Source organism: Xyrauchen texanus, chromosome 37 (assembly GCF_025860055.1).
Source record: "Xyrauchen texanus isolate HMW12.3.18 chromosome 37, RBS_HiC_50CHRs, whole genome shotgun sequence".
Classification (NCBI taxonomy): Eukaryota; Metazoa; Chordata; class Actinopteri; order Cypriniformes; family Catostomidae; genus Xyrauchen; species Xyrauchen texanus.
The window spans coordinates 26,352,361-26,373,931 of record NC_068312.1 but is presented as its reverse complement, the minus strand read 5'-3'; the positions used below and the strand labels follow the sequence as shown (position 1 = coordinate 26,373,931).

At 35.6% G+C, this 21,571-nt stretch overlaps 1 protein-coding gene across 4 annotated transcripts in view; it reads left to right on the top strand.

The window, feature by feature from the left end:
• The window catches only part of LOC127630804 (inositol 1,4,5-trisphosphate receptor type 3-like), a 48,354-nt gene extending 26,812 nt beyond the window's left edge, over nucleotides 1-21,542 (top strand). The window contains exons 29-58 of one of the 4 annotated variants that reach the window (XM_052108596.1): nucleotides 51-173; nucleotides 1,222-1,422; nucleotides 1,527-1,778; nucleotides 3,918-4,043; nucleotides 4,339-4,464; nucleotides 4,695-4,815; nucleotides 5,074-5,255; nucleotides 5,386-5,534; nucleotides 6,498-6,606; nucleotides 6,981-7,068; nucleotides 7,256-7,425; nucleotides 7,568-7,730; nucleotides 7,972-8,120; nucleotides 8,467-8,667; nucleotides 9,749-9,859; nucleotides 9,949-10,044; nucleotides 10,163-10,264; nucleotides 11,187-11,273; nucleotides 11,372-11,449; nucleotides 13,172-13,364; nucleotides 14,046-14,165; nucleotides 14,557-14,729; nucleotides 14,829-14,993; nucleotides 15,791-15,980; nucleotides 16,911-16,991; nucleotides 17,306-17,427; nucleotides 17,513-17,678; nucleotides 18,124-18,284; nucleotides 19,768-19,929; nucleotides 20,103-21,542. In XM_052108596.1, coding sequence (XP_051964556.1) covers nucleotides 51-173; nucleotides 1,222-1,422; nucleotides 1,527-1,778; nucleotides 3,918-4,043; nucleotides 4,339-4,464; nucleotides 4,695-4,815; nucleotides 5,074-5,255; nucleotides 5,386-5,534; nucleotides 6,498-6,606; nucleotides 6,981-7,068; nucleotides 7,256-7,425; nucleotides 7,568-7,730; nucleotides 7,972-8,120; nucleotides 8,467-8,667; nucleotides 9,749-9,859; nucleotides 9,949-10,044; nucleotides 10,163-10,264; nucleotides 11,187-11,273; nucleotides 11,372-11,449; nucleotides 13,172-13,364; nucleotides 14,046-14,165; nucleotides 14,557-14,729; nucleotides 14,829-14,993; nucleotides 15,791-15,980; nucleotides 16,911-16,991; nucleotides 17,306-17,427; nucleotides 17,513-17,678; nucleotides 18,124-18,284; nucleotides 19,768-19,929; nucleotides 20,103-20,222 — 4,287 coding nt within the window. In that variant the 3' untranslated portion in view covers nucleotides 20,223-21,542. Of the gene's footprint in view, nucleotides 1-50; nucleotides 174-1,221; nucleotides 1,423-1,526; nucleotides 1,779-3,917; nucleotides 4,044-4,338; nucleotides 4,465-4,694; nucleotides 4,816-5,073; nucleotides 5,256-5,385; nucleotides 5,535-6,497; nucleotides 6,607-6,980; nucleotides 7,069-7,252; nucleotides 7,426-7,567; nucleotides 7,731-7,971; nucleotides 8,121-8,466; nucleotides 8,668-9,748; nucleotides 9,860-9,948; nucleotides 10,045-10,162; nucleotides 10,265-11,186; nucleotides 11,274-11,371; nucleotides 11,450-13,171; nucleotides 13,365-14,045; nucleotides 14,166-14,556; nucleotides 14,730-14,828; nucleotides 14,994-15,790; nucleotides 15,981-16,910; nucleotides 16,992-17,305; nucleotides 17,428-17,512; nucleotides 17,679-18,123; nucleotides 18,285-19,767; nucleotides 19,930-20,102 lie in introns of all 4 variants that reach the window. The other 3 variants (XM_052108597.1, XM_052108595.1, XM_052108598.1) reach the window with 3 other exon arrangements.
• Nucleotides 21,543-21,571: the final 29 nt, after the last annotated feature.

Here is a 21,571-nt window from a genome sequence, read left to right as displayed (position 1 = left end):
GCTCTTGCAGATCATATCGCTCACTAAACACTTGATTTTCCTGTTAACAGGTTGACACCAAAATGCTGGAGATCATTAAGTACACACACCTGTTCCTGCAGAGGTTCTGCACAGGGAATCTGGAGAATCAGGCCCTCCTCCATAAACATCTCAACCTCTTTCTCACCCCCGGGGTGAGTGCAATCACGCAGGATCTCTTATAATACATATGTTGACCCTACAATGTATTTGGACACTTTTTGACACATCTGAATGCATTTGCATTAGATACAATACTGTATATTAAAGCAAGTAGCACCTGAATGCAAACAAGCGATACTTCTCTTTTCTGAGGCATTTCTTTCAATGGCTTAGAACCTACAGGACCCAAAATGTTTTTTTTTTTTCCACTTTTTATCCCCTTTTCTCACAATTTGGAATGCCCAAATCCTACTACTTAGTAGGTCCTTGTGGTGCGCGGTTACTCTCTCAATCCGGGTGGTGGAGGACAAGTCTCAGTTGCCTCCACTTCTGAGAGAGTCAATCCACACATCTTATCACGTGGCTCGATGTGCATGGCACCATGGAGACTCCGGTTATGGAGGCTAATGCTACTCTCCGCGATCCATGCACAACTTACCACGTGCCCCATTGAGAGCGAGAACCACTAATTGTGACCACGAGGAGGTTACCCCATGTGACTCTACCCTCCCTAACAACCAGGCCGATGTGGTTGCTTCGAAGACCTGGCTGGAGTCACACAGCACACCCTGGATTCAAACTTATGACTCCAGTGGTGGTAGTCGGCATCAATACTCGCTGAGCTACACAGGCCCCCCTTCCAAAATGTTTTTAAGTGTAGTATGTTTTAATTCATGTTCACACAGATGTCATAGAAGAGTAACCACAGGTGTAGTTATAATTTATAACACTTGGTTTGATATTTTGTTGTATAATGCAAAGATTTTTTCATAATTTTTAAGCTTGGCTTAAGTGTCCAAATGGGCAGCTGTTTAGGGGCCAATGTATGCTATGCACTACATGAAAACCATAATGAATAGTGTGGTGTAGAATGAGCAGGTTGTATAATGTGTTTGGTAATGATGTGTAACCAGGACATGTAATCACAGAAGCAAATGTCTAAATATCTTTTATTCTCTTTCATTCTATTCTCATTACATAGTTGTTTAGTTTGCTCTATCCCTTCTTTAATCCTGCTTTGTTGTGCTTTCTCTCGCTTAGCTCCTAGAGGCAGAGACGATGCAGCAAATTTTCAGTAATAATTACCAGCTCTGTTCTGAGATCAGTGAGTCTGTGTTGCATCATTTTATCCACTGCCTGGCCACACACGGCCGCCATATTCAGTACCTCAACTTCCTGCACACAATCATTAAGGCTGAGGGAAAATATGTGAAGAAATGTCAAGACATGATCATGACTGAGGTTTGTGATAATGATTGAAATATAGTAAACTTGCAGTGAACTGTATACAGTAAAAATTCAGTAAAACATCACCTGAGTGAGATGACATCTCTCTACGGTGTTAGCTTACCAGTGCTGGCGATGATGTGGTCATGTTCTACAATGATAAGGCGTCGTTTGCCACAATGGTGGATCTGATGACACAGTCGAGGGAGGGGGTGCAGGAGAACAGCCCGCTGCGTTACCACATTTCTCTTGTAGAGCTGCTGGCTGCATGTGCAGAGGGTAAAAACGTCTACACTGAGATTAAGTGCACATCTCTGCTGCCCCTAGAGGACATGGTGAGAGTAATTACACATGAAGACTGCATCACAGAGGTAAATGGCTGATGGTAAAAATGTAATGTTTACTTATTATTACACAAACTTTCATGCAAAGCTATCACTAGAGTAGATTGAAATTCCTCTTATTAACCATAGAACGCATAATGTATGTGGGTCAAAAAGGACCCAGCATCTAGTTTTTAAGACATAATTTTTACAGGAAGTGGTCTTTTGAACTGCCACTCCAGGTATTCCTCAATTATGGTGTCTTCTATCATGTGAACTGACTTTTTATTTATTTAGGTTAATATTTTTTTAATTATAAGAGAATTTGCATCATTACCCCTTCAAAGCATATGGCTGATCTATGGATCATTGAGAACATTGTTGAGGTACTCCTCCATAAAAGCCATCATATTGGCAAACTTGTTCTTTTTATTGTCTCTTGAATAGTCCATGTGAGAATCATAACTAGAAAAAAATTATAATACCATGATTATAAATAGAAATTTGAAGACTGTTTAAGTTCTCTTTTCTTCCACTCAATAATAGTGAATGGTGACTGAGGCTGTCAGTCCCTCACATTCTGCCTAACATCTCCTTTTGTGTTCCATAGAAGAAAGTAATCTGTGTTTATACTACAAGGCACTTTACATATGCAAAATCTCTTTACAAACATAGCGGAGTTATTTATTTATTTGTTTATTTTTAGCGCCATGTAAGCAGCAAGTCTATCCACACAGCGAGAACAGATTAACAGTGCTATTATTTTTGTAACACATTGATTGTTTTCAGTTTCCATTTGTTATATAATTAATTTAAATACTATATAATTAACTTAAATTAATGTTATATACCATATTCAGGTTCATATTTAGGTGTTGTATGCCTTACATATACAAATGTAAATTTGTAATTCAGCCGATGCTTGCATCCAAAGTGCTTGACAATATACCTATAACAGGGACAGTCCTCATTGAGCAACCTGATGTTTGATGGTAATTGCTCCTGGACCACTTCTTAATGTATTTGAACCTGCAAATTGTATTTTTTAGTATGCCTCACCACTCCAAACAACAATAATAGTTACATTGATTAATATGTAAAGGATAATGTACATTCAGCCGGTTGTTATAGCACCATAAACCCAGAGAGGGTGATCTGGACCCCGACGCAAAGCCACTAACTAACTAAATAAATAAATACATGGACATAAAATATAGATTTGTGCTGAAATAATTTATTTTGAGAAGATTTGCGGTAGTTACAGAGCAATATCTGACTGCTGGATGGTGCCATTGACCAATCAGAATCGAGTATTCCAGAGAGCCATGTAATAAAGAGATATAGTTTGATACAGCAATATACTGTAGAGAATATTCAAGTTAATAAAAAAATATTGGTGAAAAAAACATTTTATTCTGCACCATTGTACATACATATGACATTGAGACATTTTATATTTGACCAACAAAAATGGAAATTACCCATTTTTCTGTTATTCAGCCTTTTTTACACTCTCAACCAAAACTCCTACACCTTTTTAAATTTCTGAAATTCATCAGAATTGAATAAAAGACATCTTCGTTTGAGTTCATTTTCCTTTAAAAAAAAAAAAAAAGTAGATTTATAAATAATAAGCATCTAGGTTTCTCCAGGGTCTTTTTCGACCCACATATGGATTTAAGGAGGGTGAAGTTACACATGTGTTCTAGGGTTAACTTTGATCAATCTATGGGTTACCATCTTTTATTTATTTTTTATATGCAATCATTATAATGTTTAAGAAATGTAAAAGAAATTTGAAATGTTAAAATCACCCTTAACTTGACAGCGACGACGTCACTGGCATATTTGTGTATTCATTTTGATAGGTTATCTTTCCAAGGTGTTTGCATACTGAATTGTGATCAGTCTTGCATTTGTTTAATCTTAAGTTAACCTAATTATACCTGAAACTTTAACACTGTTCTTTTGCTGCCTTGCAAGCACTGGTATTTCTTTTAGGAAATACAAGTCTTGTTTTTTTCAACTATCTTGAAGGATTACGTCTGATTTATGAGTTGCAAAAGCTAATGAATGCATTAATTTGTGGAACCTATTTGTCTAACAGTTGTTGCTAGGGCCTAAACACTAACTAGATTGTTCTATAAAGCCTATTGCCTTTGGTTAAGAAACTCTTATGTCTTGCAGGTGAAAATTGCCTATGTAAACTTTGTGAACCACTGCTATGTAGACACAGAAGTGGAAATGAAGGAGATATACACCAGCAACCACATCTGGAAGCTGTTTGAGGACTTCACTACAGATATGGCCAGGGTAGGTGCACTTTAAAAAAATAAATAAAAAAAAAGACTATATATATATATATATATATATATAATAATTATTATATATATATATATATATATATATATATATATATATATATATATATATATATATATATAATAATGATATATATATATATATATATATATATATATATAATAATGATATATATATCATTATTATTGAGTTTCAATATGTATGAACTGATTGTTTGTTCTGAGTGGAGTTTCAGTGCTTCATTGCTCTTTGCAGTGTAATTAACTTTGTTTAATTGATGTTTCAGGTGTGTTCTAAACGTGAGAAACGTATGTCAGACCCTGTACTGGAGAAATACGTGATTCAGGTGGTTTTAGACACTATAAATGCCTTCTTCAGCTCTCCCTTCTCAGAGAACAGCACCAGCACAGAGGTGAAGCATCGTCAATCTTTCATAGTCTTATTTCTGTTCTCTGCCACCTCTGATTTTATTGTCTGGGAATGTCACTTATTATTCTTTGCTTAAAGTTTCCTTCATGCTTTCAGTAGCCTGTAAATGCAGAAGCACTGCATTTAAAAAATTGGGCATAGAGATGGAAAGGTTATTGGCTATTGATTGATTAACAGATTATTGGATTATAATTTTTTTTAAATTTTATTTAGGCTCATCACACCACAGTAAAGCAGCTCCTGCAGTCTACTATGCGTCTGTTAGACTGTCCTTGGCTGCAACCACTGCAGAAAGTCCAAGTAGAGGCCTGCATCCGAACTATGTCAGTGACGAGTAAGTAAAACTTTCTGAAATACAGGTTGCTTTAAACAAGATTTAAGACACATACACACATATTGTTCATATAATTAACAAGAAATAAGACACACACATATTGTTTACATAATTTAAGTATTGTGCATTGCAAGGACACAGTTTCTGTGCATTAGAAGTGGACATCATAGGGGCAAAATTAAAAAATAAAATAGGTGAAAGGCCCCTTTAATATATTGGAAAGCATGTTACATGATTTCTTTGTGGCTATTCTTCCAGCAAAGAGTCATTCCATCCTTCTGCCAGTGGAATTAGAGGCTCAAGTCAACAAGATGTTGAGTCACAGCAACTCCGGCACACTGTCCCGCTCCAGCAACAATAGCAAAAACCTGTCACGCCTCACACGACTTGCTGCTCCCAGCAACCCCTGGGACTACAAAAACATCATAGAGAAACTACAGGTGTGTGTGTCTGCAAAACATATGAAAACATGGTTAGGCTTAAACCAGTTGTTTGTGCAATATTTTGTTTGATTAAATATTAGTCTATAAATGTGTGTGGCATTAAATGGTTTTTACACTCTGCTGTTAGGATATCATTAACACACTGGAGGAACGTCTAATGCCGTTGGTGAATGCAGAGCTGTCAGTGCTGGTGGATGTGCTGCATCAGCCCGAGCTGTTGTTCCTGGAGGGCACAGATGCTCGAACACGCTGTGAATCAGGAGGCTTCATATCCAAGTGAGTCACTGATGTTGGACGAATGGCTTGACCAAAGATTTGTTCTATAAAGATTTTTATAGCATGTTGTGGCATGGAATAGTATCTTTCAAGGTTTTTGGTGACAAACTTATATGATATAATGCCCAACAGATTAACACTGCCATGCAAAAGCAAAACACAATAAGTACACATTTTGTCAAAATGTAGTTATATCTCTCTTAGAATTAGCAGTACCTACAAAATTCATACTAACCTTTTTGTAGGGCAGAATAGTTGATGTATGTACATTTAAATAGTTAGAAATAGAGGCAGACCAATATACTGGTTTTACCAGCCAACTAGCCATTATGGAAACATGCACCCATCAGCACATTGTGTCTCTAACTTCATATCTTGGTGAATAATTATATAACTTATTCCTCATTAAAACTCATCTGGTGAAATATACTGTGTTTGTATGTGTGTGTGTGTGTGTGTGTGTGTGTGTGTATGTATATATATATATATATATATATATATATATATATATATATATATATATTTGGTTATGCACCAAATCAAAAATATCTTTTTACTGGTCATTATTGTGATTTTGGTTGCACAATAAACTGCATTTGGGATATTATTTATTTTGGACTTTTGTAGCCTCCAAGTCTTTCCTTACTATGATGGGTACAGACAAATAATTTTTTTTTTTTACATTCTCAAAATTTGATTAAATGTTTTAATCGTTTTCCGGCATTTTCCACCACCTTGGTTATCGATATCATTAAAATCCAGTATTGGTTATCCTCTAGTTAGAAATTTTATAAAGCTTTTATTGAGGTGTTAATAAGTGTTATTAGTTTTTAAGTCAGTCAAATAAAAATAATGACAGAGATTACTTTCCAATGTGCTGTGGTTTCTATGGGTGTGTTTTTAATATATGTGTTTGTGTGTGTGTGTGTGTGTGTGTGTGTGTGTGTGTGTGTGTTCGGGCAGATTGATCCAACACACAAAGGCCCTGATGAGCTCAGACGAGAAGCTTTGTATCAAAGTCCTCAGAACTCTACAGGAAATGCTTATTCGTGACCTGAACTTTGATGGGAAGGTGAGACTAAAGAAATGTTCTGGGGTGTTAGGGAATCTTGTTTGACATTTTAGTTTTTTGGTGTACAAGTCTACTTGTGTGCAGGTTTATAATGTTTCTATACTTTTAGGGCAATTTTAGACAAAATTGCTGTCCACAGGGTTTAGTTAAATCAGAAAAAAAACCTTTTGTTTCATGTCCTTAAAAAGAGATTTGTTTTTACAAAGACATCTATAAATAATGTCTCTGTTCATGTCTAAGTTTATGGTTAGGATTTGGGTTCTGTAATAATTATTACTGGCTTAATATTAGAACAGAAGAAATCAAAAGAAAATCTTTTTTTTATAAAAGTGAACAAGTGCGTTTATCTATAAAGGCAATGCTGTCTTTTTCAGGGCTTCGCCTTAAGGAAGGTGTTGCTCCAAAACTACCTCTTTAACAACAAAAAGAACATGAAGGTAGAACTTGCTGAACATGGGGGAGGTAATTTTGCATATAAATACTACACAAACTCTGAGAATCATGTAGAATTATACAAAATCCTATTGAACTCCAGCTTGTGTAACATTGGGTAAAAAGGTAACTCTATAACCATGAAAAATGTCTGTGTGGGCATATTTATGTTTAGTGTATGATGTACGATGATCTGTGTGTGTATGTGAATGAGGAGAGGGAGAGAAAGACTGGATGCTAGTTGCAGCATTACAGTGCCGTCTGGACAGAGAAGGTGGCACTAAACTCTTCACAGACCTCATAACCAGCACAAAGAATGAAAAGATCTTCAAGGAGAGCATTCAGCTAGCCATCTGTCTGCTGGAAGGTGGCAACACAGAGATCCAGGTAGGAATAAAAAAAAAACAAAAGCTCTATTCAGAAACTTCGTTCGTAATTTCAGGCAAAAGTTATTCAAGATATTGTTAGTTTGACATGACCCTTTCCCACACTAAAATTGGGTCTTGTGCATTGTACATGTTTGCCACAGAACTCCTTCTACAAACTCATGATGGGAGATAACAAGTCTGAGAAGTTTTTTAAAGTGCTGAATGACCGCATGAAGAATGCACAGCTGGACATCAAATCCACCATTTCAGTCAATGTGGGGGAAATGAGCAACAAGGCCAAGGATGACAAAGACATAGAGACAGGTAATTCAAAACTAATTCAGTTAACTGGTTGATGGTAAAAATTGGCACCTTCAACCAGGAATGACAATTGGGTTTCTAACTGTACATGTGTAGGAAAGGGTGCAAATGAATTTGTTCAATGAACAAATATGCCTTCAGACAGCTATGGCAAATTAATGTAATATGTATATCTAATAAATTAAATAAATGCAATTTTTAAAGCAACATTTATTGTTGTTTTTAACAATGGGGTTTCCTTCAGGTGCAGTGTCTTCCTTTGGCCAGCCTGAGACACCTCAACAGTTTGAGCCGCAGGAAGTAGAGGCAGAAATGGGCCCCTCTATCAGCATCATGAAACCCATCCTGCGCTTTTTACAGCTGCTCTGTGAGAACCACAATCAAGACCTTCAGGTCTGACCAAATTCAGTTTAAAGGGATAGTCAACCCAAAAATTTAAATTCTGTTATCATTTACTCGCCCCAGTGTCACTCCAAACCTGTATGAATTTCTTTCCCTTGCAACACGGACATTATTTTAAGAAGTCTTCACTCAGCTCTCTGAAATAAAATAACAGTGAATAGTGACTCTGGGATATCAAGGTTCAAACAGGACACAAAAAAAACAGAGTAAAAGTAATCATTCTGTCTCTTGCACTATATTCCATGTCTTCTGAAGGCATAAGATCATTTTGTGTGATGGACAAGCTTAATTTAAGTCGTTATTCACTCTCAAATGTATAAATTTTTTTTTGCCCTAGAATTTTCTTCGCTCTCAGAATAACAAAACAAACTATAACCTGGTGTGTGAGACGCTCCAGTTTCTGGACATCATGTGCGGGAGCACGACAGGAGGGCTTGGGTTGCTGGGTCTTTACATCAATGAGAACAATGTTGAGCTGATCACACAAACACTAGAGACACTCACAGAGTACTGCCAGGGACCATGCCAAGAGAACCAGGTGAACTAATCAATTATCAATACTGCCGAGTATCATTTAAAATAATACATTTTTGAGTAAATTTTTATTTTATTTTTTTTGGTCAAATATGAGGTTTTCACAATAACACAATTTCAGTAATTGATATTAATACAGTACAGTTACAGGATTGTAAATACTCATTTTGGTCCCACTTTCAATTAGGTGTTTTTAACTACTTTGTATTCTTCATGTTTTAATGTTAATATAATGTATTTATTGTGGAACTACATGTTGTTCTGCAAAATTCTTACAAGATTCACATTTGCTGTGACTGAGGTTGAGGTACAGGTAGGTTTAGGACTAGGGTTAGGCTTAAGGATAAGGCTAACAGTGTAACTAAAGATTTAATTAAATGCAGGTACTTTAAATGTAAGTACAAAGCAAAACACAAATGTACATGGTAATGTGACGATGACGTGAAGATGAACCCAAGTGCAGTTTATTATGAATTGTGAAATCTAGAAACCCTAACCAGGAACAAAATATAAACATGAACATGACTAAAATAAGACTTGGTAAGTCTATGAAAACAAAACGTAAACATGACAAAATTACCCTAACCCTAACAAAGTTACATTCACAATACCCGACACTAGACAATGGCTATGAGGGCTTAAATACAAGGTCAGGGGTAACAGATAAACAAAACAACCAATCACAAGACTGAACTATAAACAAGATAACAAGACTCGGTGAACTATAACCAATGAAAAGACAAGACTAATAACAAAGCAATCAAACAATGAACCAATGAAAACAAGCCACGTGAACAGGGGAAACACATGACAAGATCACATGAGGGAACAGGAAATCACATGACCAGAACAGGAAGTAAACTAGAAAATAAAAGACATAAAACATAAACTTGACAAGTACATTGTATCAAGTAAATAGTAGCAACAGACACCTAATATAAAGATAATTGACATAGCAAAATGTAATATAGTTTTGAACACACTTTCTTTTTAATTGATTGCATAAATAAGTTTGGGCAGCTTTTTTTTTGTTTTTGGCAGAATACAGTAAGTGTTTACATTTGTTTCTTTTTGTCTCTCTGAAGACATGCATTGTGTCTCACGAGTGCAACGGCATTGACATCATCACAGCCTTGATTCTAAATGACATCAGTCCACTCTGTCGTTACCGTATGGAGTTGGTGTTGCAGCTCAAGGTGAGGCTTAGGTTATGACCAGTCTATGCTAATTATAAATAATTTTCCTTTGGCATAACTCTTTATAACTAGTATGCACTTATCGTCAGGACAATGCCTCCAAGCTCCTGCTCGCTTTGATGGAAAGTCGTCATGACAGCGAGAATGCAGAGAGGATCCTGTTTAACCTTCGACCTAGGGAGCTGGTCAGTCGAACACATGACTGTATTGTGTGAATGATTATAATTATTATTTATTAAGTATAATAGAATTTTTAAGACTCATTTATGTGTATTTTAAATGTATTGTGCTTTATTTCTTTAGATTGAGGTGATAAAGAAGGCTTATCTGCAAGAGACTGAATGTGTGGAGGGAGAGGTGTCACCACGGGAGGTTGGACATAACATCTACATCCTGGCACTACAGGTGGACCATTACATCAATGTGCTATGCTTTATTTTCTTAATTTTCATATGGGTAATTGATGCAAAATCAATTGTTAACATTTATATGAATGTATTATGAAAAGTGTATATTTTAGGTTCTGAAACTGGTCACTATTTCTTTAGGTTTTATACAATTCTATCAAAAACATTTTTTTAACTAGTTTATTTTTAATGATCATGTGGTTGTTTTTTGATATTGTAAATATTTAATGAAGTCTCTCAATTAGTATGAGGTCATGAAATGCTATGCATAATATTTATTAAAGCAGAATGCTGTTTAAAATAGTTTTAACTTGAGTATACGCATGATGTATATGCATGATGTAGAACAACACAGGACATGTCAACTTCCCAAAAATATTACATATTCAACTATACTCTACCAGTTCTGTTTTAGAGACTAAGGGCCTTCTTTTCAGAGCACTAGCACTAAGTGCAGTGCTATGCTTTTAGTCATATGTGCAAAGTAGTCATGGGCATGACCATGAAGTTTTGGTATTTTCATGCAAGCATGCGCTAAGTCTAGGTGCAATTGGGTTTGCGAAATTGCGTGTGCAAAGTGCTAATGGGCTTGATCAATTGCAATTTAGTTTCCTTTCCAGTTATTGCACTGGTTATTGCACTGGTCAGTATCCTGTTATATAGTACATTCCCTGTCAAGCACCACCAATATAAACAAAGACAGCACATTCTTAAGAAGTTAGTTGCGACACTTCTTTAACATACAAAACACCTGCAGTTTGCACTCATACACCCTCATATAGCGCAAACACTTCCACCCAACACCTACTTGTGCTTTGTGCTGAAAATAAGATTAGCCATTGCGCACAGTTGTTGTGCTGCCCTTAGAGCGACCATGAAAATAGAGTCCTGTGTTTCAGTGTTGCTCTTGTTTTTTGCAGCTTGCCCGACACAACAAAACACTCCACTCACTCCTTAAACCACCAAAGAAGACAACGGAGGAAGGAGTGGAAGGCATCTCTTCTATGGTAGCTTGCTTTATGAAGCAAACATTCAACACCGAGTACTGCCATTTTGTTTTCTGTCATTTTGAGTTCATTTTTTATTTTTATTTTTTTAAATATAGCTCAACTTGAACAACAAGCAGGAGGAACCACAAGAGGATCCATTAGAGCACTATGACCATCAAACAGCTCAGATTGAGGTAATCTTAAAAAAATAATCTCTCTTTCTCTCTCTCTCTCATATATAGATATATGCATTTATTATTCCAAAAGTTTGGAATAATGTACATCTGTTGCTGTTTCGGAAGGAAATTGGTATTTTAATTCACCAAAGTGGCATTCAACTGATCACAAAGTATAGTCAGGACATTACTGATGTAAAAACAGAACCATCACTACTACTACTAAAAAGTAATTTTAGATAAAATCAGGCAGCCATCACTCCAACACGTTATCCTTGAGTAATCGTGCTAAATTGCTAATTTGGCACTAGAAAATCACTTGCCATTTATATCAAACACAGTTGAAAGCTATTTGGTTAGTTAAATGAAGCGTAACTTTGTTATTGAGTTGCCACATTATGTAATACTTTAGACTGGCATGTCTTAAGGTCAATATTAGGTAAAAAATGTCAAAAAAGAAACCGCTTTCTCTAGAAACTCATCAGTCAATTATTGTTTTGAGGAATGAAGGCTATATAATGCTTGAAATGTTATACAAAGGTGTATACTACAGTCTTCAAAGATAAAGGACAACTGGCTCTAACAAGGACAGAAAGAGATGTGGAAGGCCAGATGTACAACTAAACAAGAGGATAAGTACATCAGAGTCTCTAGTTTGAGAAATAAACATCTCACATGTCCTCAGCTGACAGCTTCATTGAATTCTACCCGCTCAACAGTCTGGTTCAGGCCAGACAGGCCAACAGAAAAACAAACAGAAAAGGTTAGAGTGGGCAAAGAAACACAGACATTAGACAACGGATAATTGGAAAAGAGTGTTATGGATCTTAAACCCATTGAGCTTTTGTGGGATCAGCTAGACTGTAAAGTGTGTGTGAGAAGACAGCCACATCTATGGCAAGAGCTACAGAAAGTGTGGGGTGAAATGTCTCCTGAGTATCTGGATAAACTGACAGCTAGAATGCCACGGATTTGCAAAGCTGTCAAGGATTTTTTAATGAGAACTCTTTGAAGTAGTTTAAGAAGTTTTTTCTAATTGTAATAGTAATTTGTCACGTTATTAATGTCCTGACTATACATTGTGATCAGTTGAATGCCACTTTGGTGAATAAAAGTACCAATTTCTTTCCATAAGACCAAAATCTGTACATTATTCCAAACTTTTGTGTGTGTGTGTGTGTGTGTGTGTGTGTGTGTGTGTGTGTGTGTGTGTGTGTGTGTGTGTGTATATTGATACTTTCCGATAAAAGCCTAAGAGTAAACATATTGTGACTTTCTCAGAAGTCCAAAAGATTATAAAAGGACAGAAAAAATTAAAATGCTTTTTTTAAAAACTATGATTTGACACCTTTAATCAAAGGTTTTCCAATATTTTTACCACATTTATTAATCTTGGTTAATGGTATATACAAATATAAATGCATATACTAATACATTTTTAACATTAATGTTAACAGTAATTAATGCATTATGTACCAACATGAACTAACAATGAACAATTGTACAGTATTTATAAATTAACATGAGACTAACAAAGATGAACAAATGCTGTTAAAAATGATTGGTTATTATTAGTTCATGATATCTAATGCACTAACTAATGGAAATGCTTAAACCTTATTGTAAACAAATAAACTATTCTGTACCTATAAATGTAATTGTGGTTTAGCTCACTGCTAGACCACTGATGTGATTGAAACCAAAGCTGTGAAATAATTTTCACCTGCATGTCACATATAGATTGTGCGTGAGGACCGCAGCATGGAGCAGATTGTGTTTCCTGTTCACCCCATCTGTGAGTACTTGACAGAGGATTCAAAGTTCCGAGTGTTCACCACCACAGAGCAAGACGAGCAGGGCAGCAAGGTCACGCACTTCTTCGATCAGTCCTCCTTCCTGCACAACGAAATGGAATGGCAGAAAAAACTTCGTAGTAAGTTTTGGGGTGGTGGCCGAATAGCTTGCCTGACAGCCCAAAGATCATTAGTTTAAACCCCATATGGGGTGATTTATAAACGGATTATTGTACATTATGCCTTGAGCAAAGTGCTTAACCCCAGGTTGGTTCAGGGGGATTTTCACTCTAGTAAATATACTACTTCAAGTTGCTTCAAGTGTAAAAATGTGTTGCCTAAATTAAGAATAATATAATGTACAAACAAGTTTATTAGCCCTCAGTGTGGAAAAACAGTAGTTTTTAAATAAAAAAAATTAAAGAACTTTTCTGGGTTACATTGGGGCAGAATATCTGGCCTTCTTTTAAACGTATAAAGCTTTATCACACTGTTTTGAATGTATCATGATAACACTTAATTATTACACATGTTAGTCTGGGACTGGTATGATAAAATCACTTATCAACATCATCTATGGAAAGTGATATCTAATATTTTTAAATTCATGTCATGGCCAGTTAAAAAGTAAACCTGTATATCTATGGAAAAATAAATTTTTTATTTTTATTTTTTTGCCTTTTTATTTTTAATGGAGCAAGGAGATACTTCAGCCAATCTCATTAAGTAGTGCTTTACAGAGAGAGGGAGAGAACCTGGGATTATTTCAGACTTCACATGCTAGATGATTATATGTTGTGATTTTTGTGTGTGTGTCTTAGGCATGCCAGTGCTATACTGGTTTTCTCGGCGAATGTCTCTATGGGGCACAATATCATTCAACCTGGCTGTCTTCATCAACCTTATCATTGCTTTTTTCTACCCACATGATGCTGGTCAAAGTACGTTCTCAGTATACGTCTTTGCTGTTTTGTTCCACTGAGATTGCAATAACATACAAAGCAGAATGCTCTGCTTGAAAATCCAGGTTAAGCTGGTAGCTGTGTTTTAGAACATGGAAACAAGTTTCTTGATGGTTCAAGCTGGTCATTTGCAGGTCGACAAGCTACAATGTTCCAAAAACCATCTTGACCACCTTAAACTGGAATGACCATTTAGTAGATGGTTTGTTGCTTGCTGAAGATGGTTTACCAGCTAGAAACCAGGCACCGTACCATGTTTTAAAACACAGGTACCAATGATGAATTTACCAGCAGAAGACTGGGTAAACCGATGTGGTTTTAAATGGAAATTGTGTTTTCATGTAATCCTTACTGTCTCTGGTGTGTTCAGGTAGCATAGACTCTTCTCTGCTGATTATGGTGTTCTGGTGTTTTGCTGGACTGGCTGTTGTGGGCCTGTTATCTAAGCGCTATGGGTTCCAGGCACTCACAGTCGCCATTACACTGCGTTGCATATATAACTTTGGGATTGGACCTTCTCTTATCCTGCTCGGAGCTCTCAATGTAAGTCTTATATACTGTACCAAATTTTGCTTAAAGTTTGATGCTTGCTCACATACATAAAGTTTTGATTTGAAAATGCCTCTTTCTCTATTTTAACAGCTGATCAATAAGATTGTGTTCGTGGTGAGCTTTGTGGGAAACAACGGCACCTTCATCATGGGTTACAAAGCCATGGTAATGGACGTCGAGTTCCTGTATCACGTGGCCTATGTGTTAACTAGTACACTGGGGCTATTTGTCCATGAGCTCTTCTACAGCATATTGGTGGGTGTCTCAAAGCTAATTTCATAACTCATACTGTATCTGAAGTAAGCAACATCTGGAATAAAGCAACACTTATTTTTTGCTATATGTTTGCAATATAATATAATATAATATAATATACAAATATTTCATGCCAAAATGTATGTTTTCATTATTTTGTTTATATGTTTTATTTTTAATTAATGAAGAATTAAAAAGAAGGACAGCAGAAAATTATTTCCTGTTATAATGTGTTATATGGAACAGAATTGCCATGACAAACAGGAAATGTCAAAATGAGAACCTGGAAATATCTGCGAACTGTAAAATTCCCAGGCCTCGAAACATCTTGGAAATTTATGATCAATTAAATGTTGTGGAAATTTGTATTGTATAATTTTCTAGATGTACTACGTTCTATAAAGATGACACTAGTTAACTGTTTCCCTTTTTTTGTCTTATTGTAGACTAAATGATTTTTTTCTTCCAAAAAAGGAAACAGTTAACTAGTGTATTTCTATATATATATATATATATATATATATATAAAAATACACTAGTTAACTGTTTGTATTATATATATATATAATACATTCCAACGATATTGCACCTAATATACAATTGAAAAATTGCCGTAGATATTTCTAAAAATTATTTAAAAAAACACAAATTTATCCAGAAACCACAAAACAATGAAAAGGTTAGGGAAAAATCAAGGTTAGTTAATTGGTCAAAATGTGTGGGATAGTATGTGATATGTGTTAGAAATTCCACATTGGGCATCACTTCATCTCACGTTCCCCTTTTACCTCTTTCAGCTATTTGATCTGATCTACCGTGAGGAGACACTCTTCAACGTCATTAAGAGTGTGACTCGTAACGGCCGCTCTATCCTCCTCACTGCTGTGTTGGCCATCATTCTGGTCTATCTGTTCTCCATCGTGGGCTTTCTCTTCCTTAGGAATGACTTCATTATGGAGGTGGACCGGCTTGTTATTCCAGATGCAGGTAAATAATGGCATATACTTAAAGATATGGGAGTAGTATGTGGGGGGGTATTAGAAGAGGCCTTTTTTTGGATGACAAATTGACCAAATGAAACTTATTTGGAAGTGGCTGTGGTACACTATGATAACTTTGGCCTTTTAATCTACAACCCCAATTCTAAAAAAAAGTTGGGACTGTATGCTAAATGCCAACAAAAACAAAAAGGATAGATTTGTAAAGGTAATTTTAGGTTTATTAAAAAATAAAATCGCAACTGCATCCACAGATGCAAGTTAAGTATTTACTATGCAAAGCAGAAGCCATACATCAACACTGTCCAGAATCGCTGCAAACTTATTTGGGCTCAGTCTCGTATAAAATGGAAAGTATAACAGTGGAATCATGCCCGGATTACAAGTGCATAGCTGCGTAAGTAGAGAGTGTGTGTGTTAAATTACCTTGCCTGCAGTGCTACCCTTTCTCCAATTGTGAATATGTGGTGCAGCAACAAAGGCCCTGTAGAATTGTTCAGCTGAAGAACTAGATAATGGATGAATGGGGACTTTTTTAAACTTTTTGGAGCATTTTGCAATCATCTGATTTGAGATGATTGTATTTTTTCCAAATAAAACAATTAAATTCACAAGGTAAAACATCAAATAAAGTGTTGCTGTAGGGCTTTCAATATAGCACAGGGTGAATAGAATTTACAAATCACTCCTTTTTGTTTTTATTGGCATTTTGCATGCTCTCCCAACTTTTTTGGAATTGGGATTGTACTGAATCTATAAATAATTTTATTATTGCCATTTATGATTTATAATAATTATGATTAATCATAAGATACATCAGTTAGTAAAACATCTACACCTTTAGTGCCTGTGGTTCTGTGCCAGGCAGAATATTGTAGATCAAAATTGTAATCTTTATGTTGACTTGGTCTCTAATGAGGTACAGAGAACTCTCTGGGCAGCTGCAGTGCAGATGAAGTGGACTGCAATGAAGAAACTGGCCTGGTTGCACCTCCAAATGGTGTGTTTAACAATCAAAATCTGTATTTGAAAAATGTTCCTTGAAGTATTCTTTAACTACCTAATAAAGCAAAGAGCATTTTGACATAACTCTGAAGGCTGATGCTGTATCCATTAAGCCACTGGGTCTCTAGAGTACAGCTGTGTTTTAAGCATTAATGAGACTGAGAAATGATCTATGATAATTATTTTGTGTTCGTGCCTGTTTGTGTGTGTGTGTATGTGCGTGCATGCATGCATGTGTATGTTTGAAGGGGTGGGGGTGTTATACTTGCATCAGAGCTCAGCTGTGTGTTTGATTTTGTGGTTTTGCAGAAGAGGAAGGGAACACAGAGAGAGCCTGTGACACACTCCTCATGTGTATTGTTACTGTACTGAACCATGGGCTGAGGAACGGAGGAGGTGTGGGAGATGTTCTACGCAAACCTTCGAAAAACGTATGAAGACACACATTCACATGTAAACACATGCACGCATGAATTCATACCCACCCAAGTGGACAAATTGTTCTTCACCTTACAGGAGCCTTTGTTCCCTGCTCGTGTGGTGTTTGACCTTCTTTTCTACTTCGTTGTAATCATCATCGTCCTCAACTTGATCTTTGGTGTGATTATTGACACCTTTGCCGATCTGCGTAGTGAAAAACAGAAAAAGGAGGAGATCCTGAAGACCACATGTTTCATCTGCGGTATGACTTGAGTGGTCATATACTGTAAGACTTTAGCAATATTGCTACAGTCTGGTGATGTGACTGGTTCACTCAGGCTTTTCTCAATGCCTTCATTGCAGGCCTCAGAGATACCTTTTTTTGTCAAGGATGAGTAGGCCCACACAGAATCTGTCTTACTCTGCACATTCTTTGCCCCTTGTCTGTTCGTTTATGATTTATTCTGGACAATCTGACTATGCTTTTAGCTACCAATAAGAGTGCAGTACTCCCAGATCTCTTAAAGCCATTTTTTTTTGTTTAATTCCATCCAGAAAAAGAGGTTTTAAAGAAATCCAAGCTTTTAACGAATGGGTGCAAATACTGTATAAATGAAGAGAAATCATAGCAAACATAAAAGAAAAGAATATCTTACCTCAAGGAAACTTACTGTTCTTTATTTGCAGTGTGATATCTGTGCCAACAGGTCTTGAGAGGGACAAGTTTGATAATAAAACAGTGTCGTTTGAGGAACACATTAAATTAGAGCACAACATCTGGAACTACCTCTATTTCATTGTCTTGGTGCGAGAGAAAAACAAGACCGACTACACCGGCCCAGAGAGCTATGTGGCCCATATGATAAAGGTAAGTTAGATCCTGCTCTGATCACCTTGCTATGGTTTTGATTCATTGTTTTAGGAAGAGAGATAATACAGTAACACTTTACAATAAGGTTCCATTCTTTAACATTTGTTAATGCATGAGGTAACAGGAACTAACAATGAACAATATTCTTTTAAAGCATTTATTAATTTTTGTTAATGTAAGTTTACAAAAGTAAATTGTTCATTGTTGATTCATGTTAGTTCATAGTGTATTACCGGTAACTAGTGTTAACGAATACAACTTTTCAGTTGTCAAATGTCTTGGTATATGTTAAAATTAAAGTAATATTCCAGGTTCAATTCAATTAAAGCTCAATCGACAGCATTTGTGGCATAATGTTGATTACCACAAAAAGTTATTTCGACTCATTCATCCTATCTTTAAAAAAAGCAAAAATCAAGTTGCAGTGAGGCACTTACAATGGAAGTGAATGGGTCCAATTTTTGGAGGGTTTAAAGGCAGAAATGTGAAGCTTATAATTTTATAAAAGCACTTACATTAATTCTTCTGTTAAATGTTGTGTATTATTTGAGCTGTATAGTTGCTTAAATCATCATTATTACAGTCGTTTCAGGGTTTGTTGACATTACATTGTCATGATAACGAAGTTGTAAAATTGGTTTTAACTTTTTACTCAGAAATGGTTAGTAAGTGATTTTATCACACTAAAATCATGTTAACACGTTGCTTGTCCTGTGGCTATACTTTTGAAATAGTGAGTATTTTAACTTTACGGATTGGTCCCATTCGCTTCCATTGTAAGTGCCTCACTGGAACAAAGCTTTTTGCTTTTTTGTAAAGAAAAGAAGGAGCAAGTAAAACATTTATTTTTGAGGTAATCTTTATTATGCCACAAATGCTGTCGATTGAGCTTTAATTGAATTGAACCTGGAGTAATCCTTTAAACAAGACCAAGATTAATAAATGCTGTATAAGTATTGTCCATTGTTAGTTTATGTTTACTAATTTAGGTAAATAATGTTAACAAATGGAACCTTATTGTAAAATTTTACCAAAAAGTCATTATAATGTAATATTTGTATAATTAATACTATATAATTACATTTTGATATAATATTGATCAAAATAAAAATAATGTATTTTATAGAAGATAATATCAATTTTAAAATATTCTCTGCATAGCATCTTCAGATTGATCAAAGGCATAGCTGAGAAATTACTTTTGGATGGGCCTCAATAAAAATGGATGGGGTTAATTTTCCTTAAGAACAGAAAAGTGATGCATTCGAACAGTTCTTTCACACTTTCAGAAATCAGAACTATGCAACTATTTTATAAACATTTATTTTAAATAAATGTGGAATAATCTCTAATATTATGGGTGATCCTAGGTCTAATTTAGGTGGGCCCTGGCCCACCCTTGTCTACACCATTGAGATTGTTGAGCTTTAGTGGAAAAATATTCATACATTCATTGATGATTCCACCCCTCTCCTGATAGAATAAGAACCTGGATTGGTTCCCACGCATGCAGGCCATGTCTCTGGTTGTAACGGAGGGAGACGGAGAACAAAATGAGATGAGGAACCTGCATGATCGTCTCACCTCCACCATGAAAGTGGTCAAACAACTCACGACTCAGTTAACAGAGCTGAAAGAGCAGGTATTTTTCTACATTTTAGTTCGACATTTCCAGATTCCAGATTCTTTAAAAAAAAATACCTATATGGCGATATACTATTGTTTTCAACAAAAACTTTGAGACAATTTTGTGATACGGCCAGTCCATTCCATGCTCAAGCATAATAAATAGTGGTTGTGTGTTTGATCACTTAGATGACAGAGCAGAGGAAGAGGAAGCAGCGGATGGGTTTTGTTGATGTTCAGGGTGGCTCAAACCCTGGGCTGCCTTTGCCTCCAAGTGCCGCAGGAGGAAATCAGATGTACAAGCCTTAATGACTTTAGCCAACCTTCCACAGACATTATAGAAGCAATAATGTAATCCAGTGATGCTAATGTACTCGTCAATTTGGGAAAGTTGTGTGCATTTACAGGAAGAGCACTACTGACTCAAACATTCAATCAGTTTTGAAGGGCTGATTTAAAGGTTTTAGTGTGCACAAAATGTTTTTATATAATTTTTCTTGTTTTTAGAGCAGCCTTTGATTTGATGTATTTAATGTGTTTAAATCATTTATGTGATTGTATCATTTAAACAAAAGCTTGACTGATCTTTAAAAATCATACTGTATGTACAGATACACTTGGCATTAAGTAATGCTGATTTTTAGATGAATAATAAGGGATCATTAAGTTAATACAGTAAAACTTTTTATTTTTGAGTGAGCTGATGAGATCATATTTTTAGGGATGATGTTTTCAAAAATCTTGTATCATGTTTTCACCTAGCTTGATATGTATGTAATGCTTTTGGAAAGCATTTGATGTGTTACCATGAAATGTACCCAACGTGAAGGCCGATATACTGTCATGACAGGTCATGATAAACCTAGCAATGCTAACATCTTAGTTTAGTTGGATTTTTTTCTTGTCTGAAGATTATAAATCGCATTTTGTATAGCAGTATATTTAAATGTGTTAAATATCACACAGCTTTAAGTGAAAATTCAAAGTGCCTAAAATGTAACCTGTCAAAATAACGTGAACTGACTTATGCTCAGGAAAATAACAGATATAAAAGGCTTCTCTTCTGTGTCATCAAAATGCCAATTTGGATAGCTCTGGTGTCTTGTGGTTTTATTATATATATATTGTATTTATATGTGACATTTTAATCATTCAGCACATGACCAAAATTGAGTTTTGTCAACTGTTGCTTTGGAGCATTTTTCTGGCCACAACTAGAATGATGGAACATACTTGTATTTTGACCTTGCTATTATATCAGTGTATATATATAGATAGCCAGTGGTTGTAATTAATCAATTGCACTATTGATATGTCAGTTTCAGAGGCCATCAACAATTTACTGTCCATATTTTTTCCTATAGGCTACATGAAGTGCCTCACCAGCCTTGCATAAAATAAAACTATTAGCCTTTTAACCACTTGTGTCATCATTATCAAACATGGCAAGGCCTTAAGAGAAACTGCTAAGTCATAATTGTTCTATGATTTTACTCAAATAGCTAAATAGTACAAACATAATTTGTAATTTGATTCATGAGTAGGAAGTTGGAAGACTGCATGAATGAAACAATTAGCTTATTAATCGAAGTGTCAACTTTTTCACAATAAAATAAAAATTGCTCTCAGTAATAAGTGCAGTTCTGTGCATTGAAATG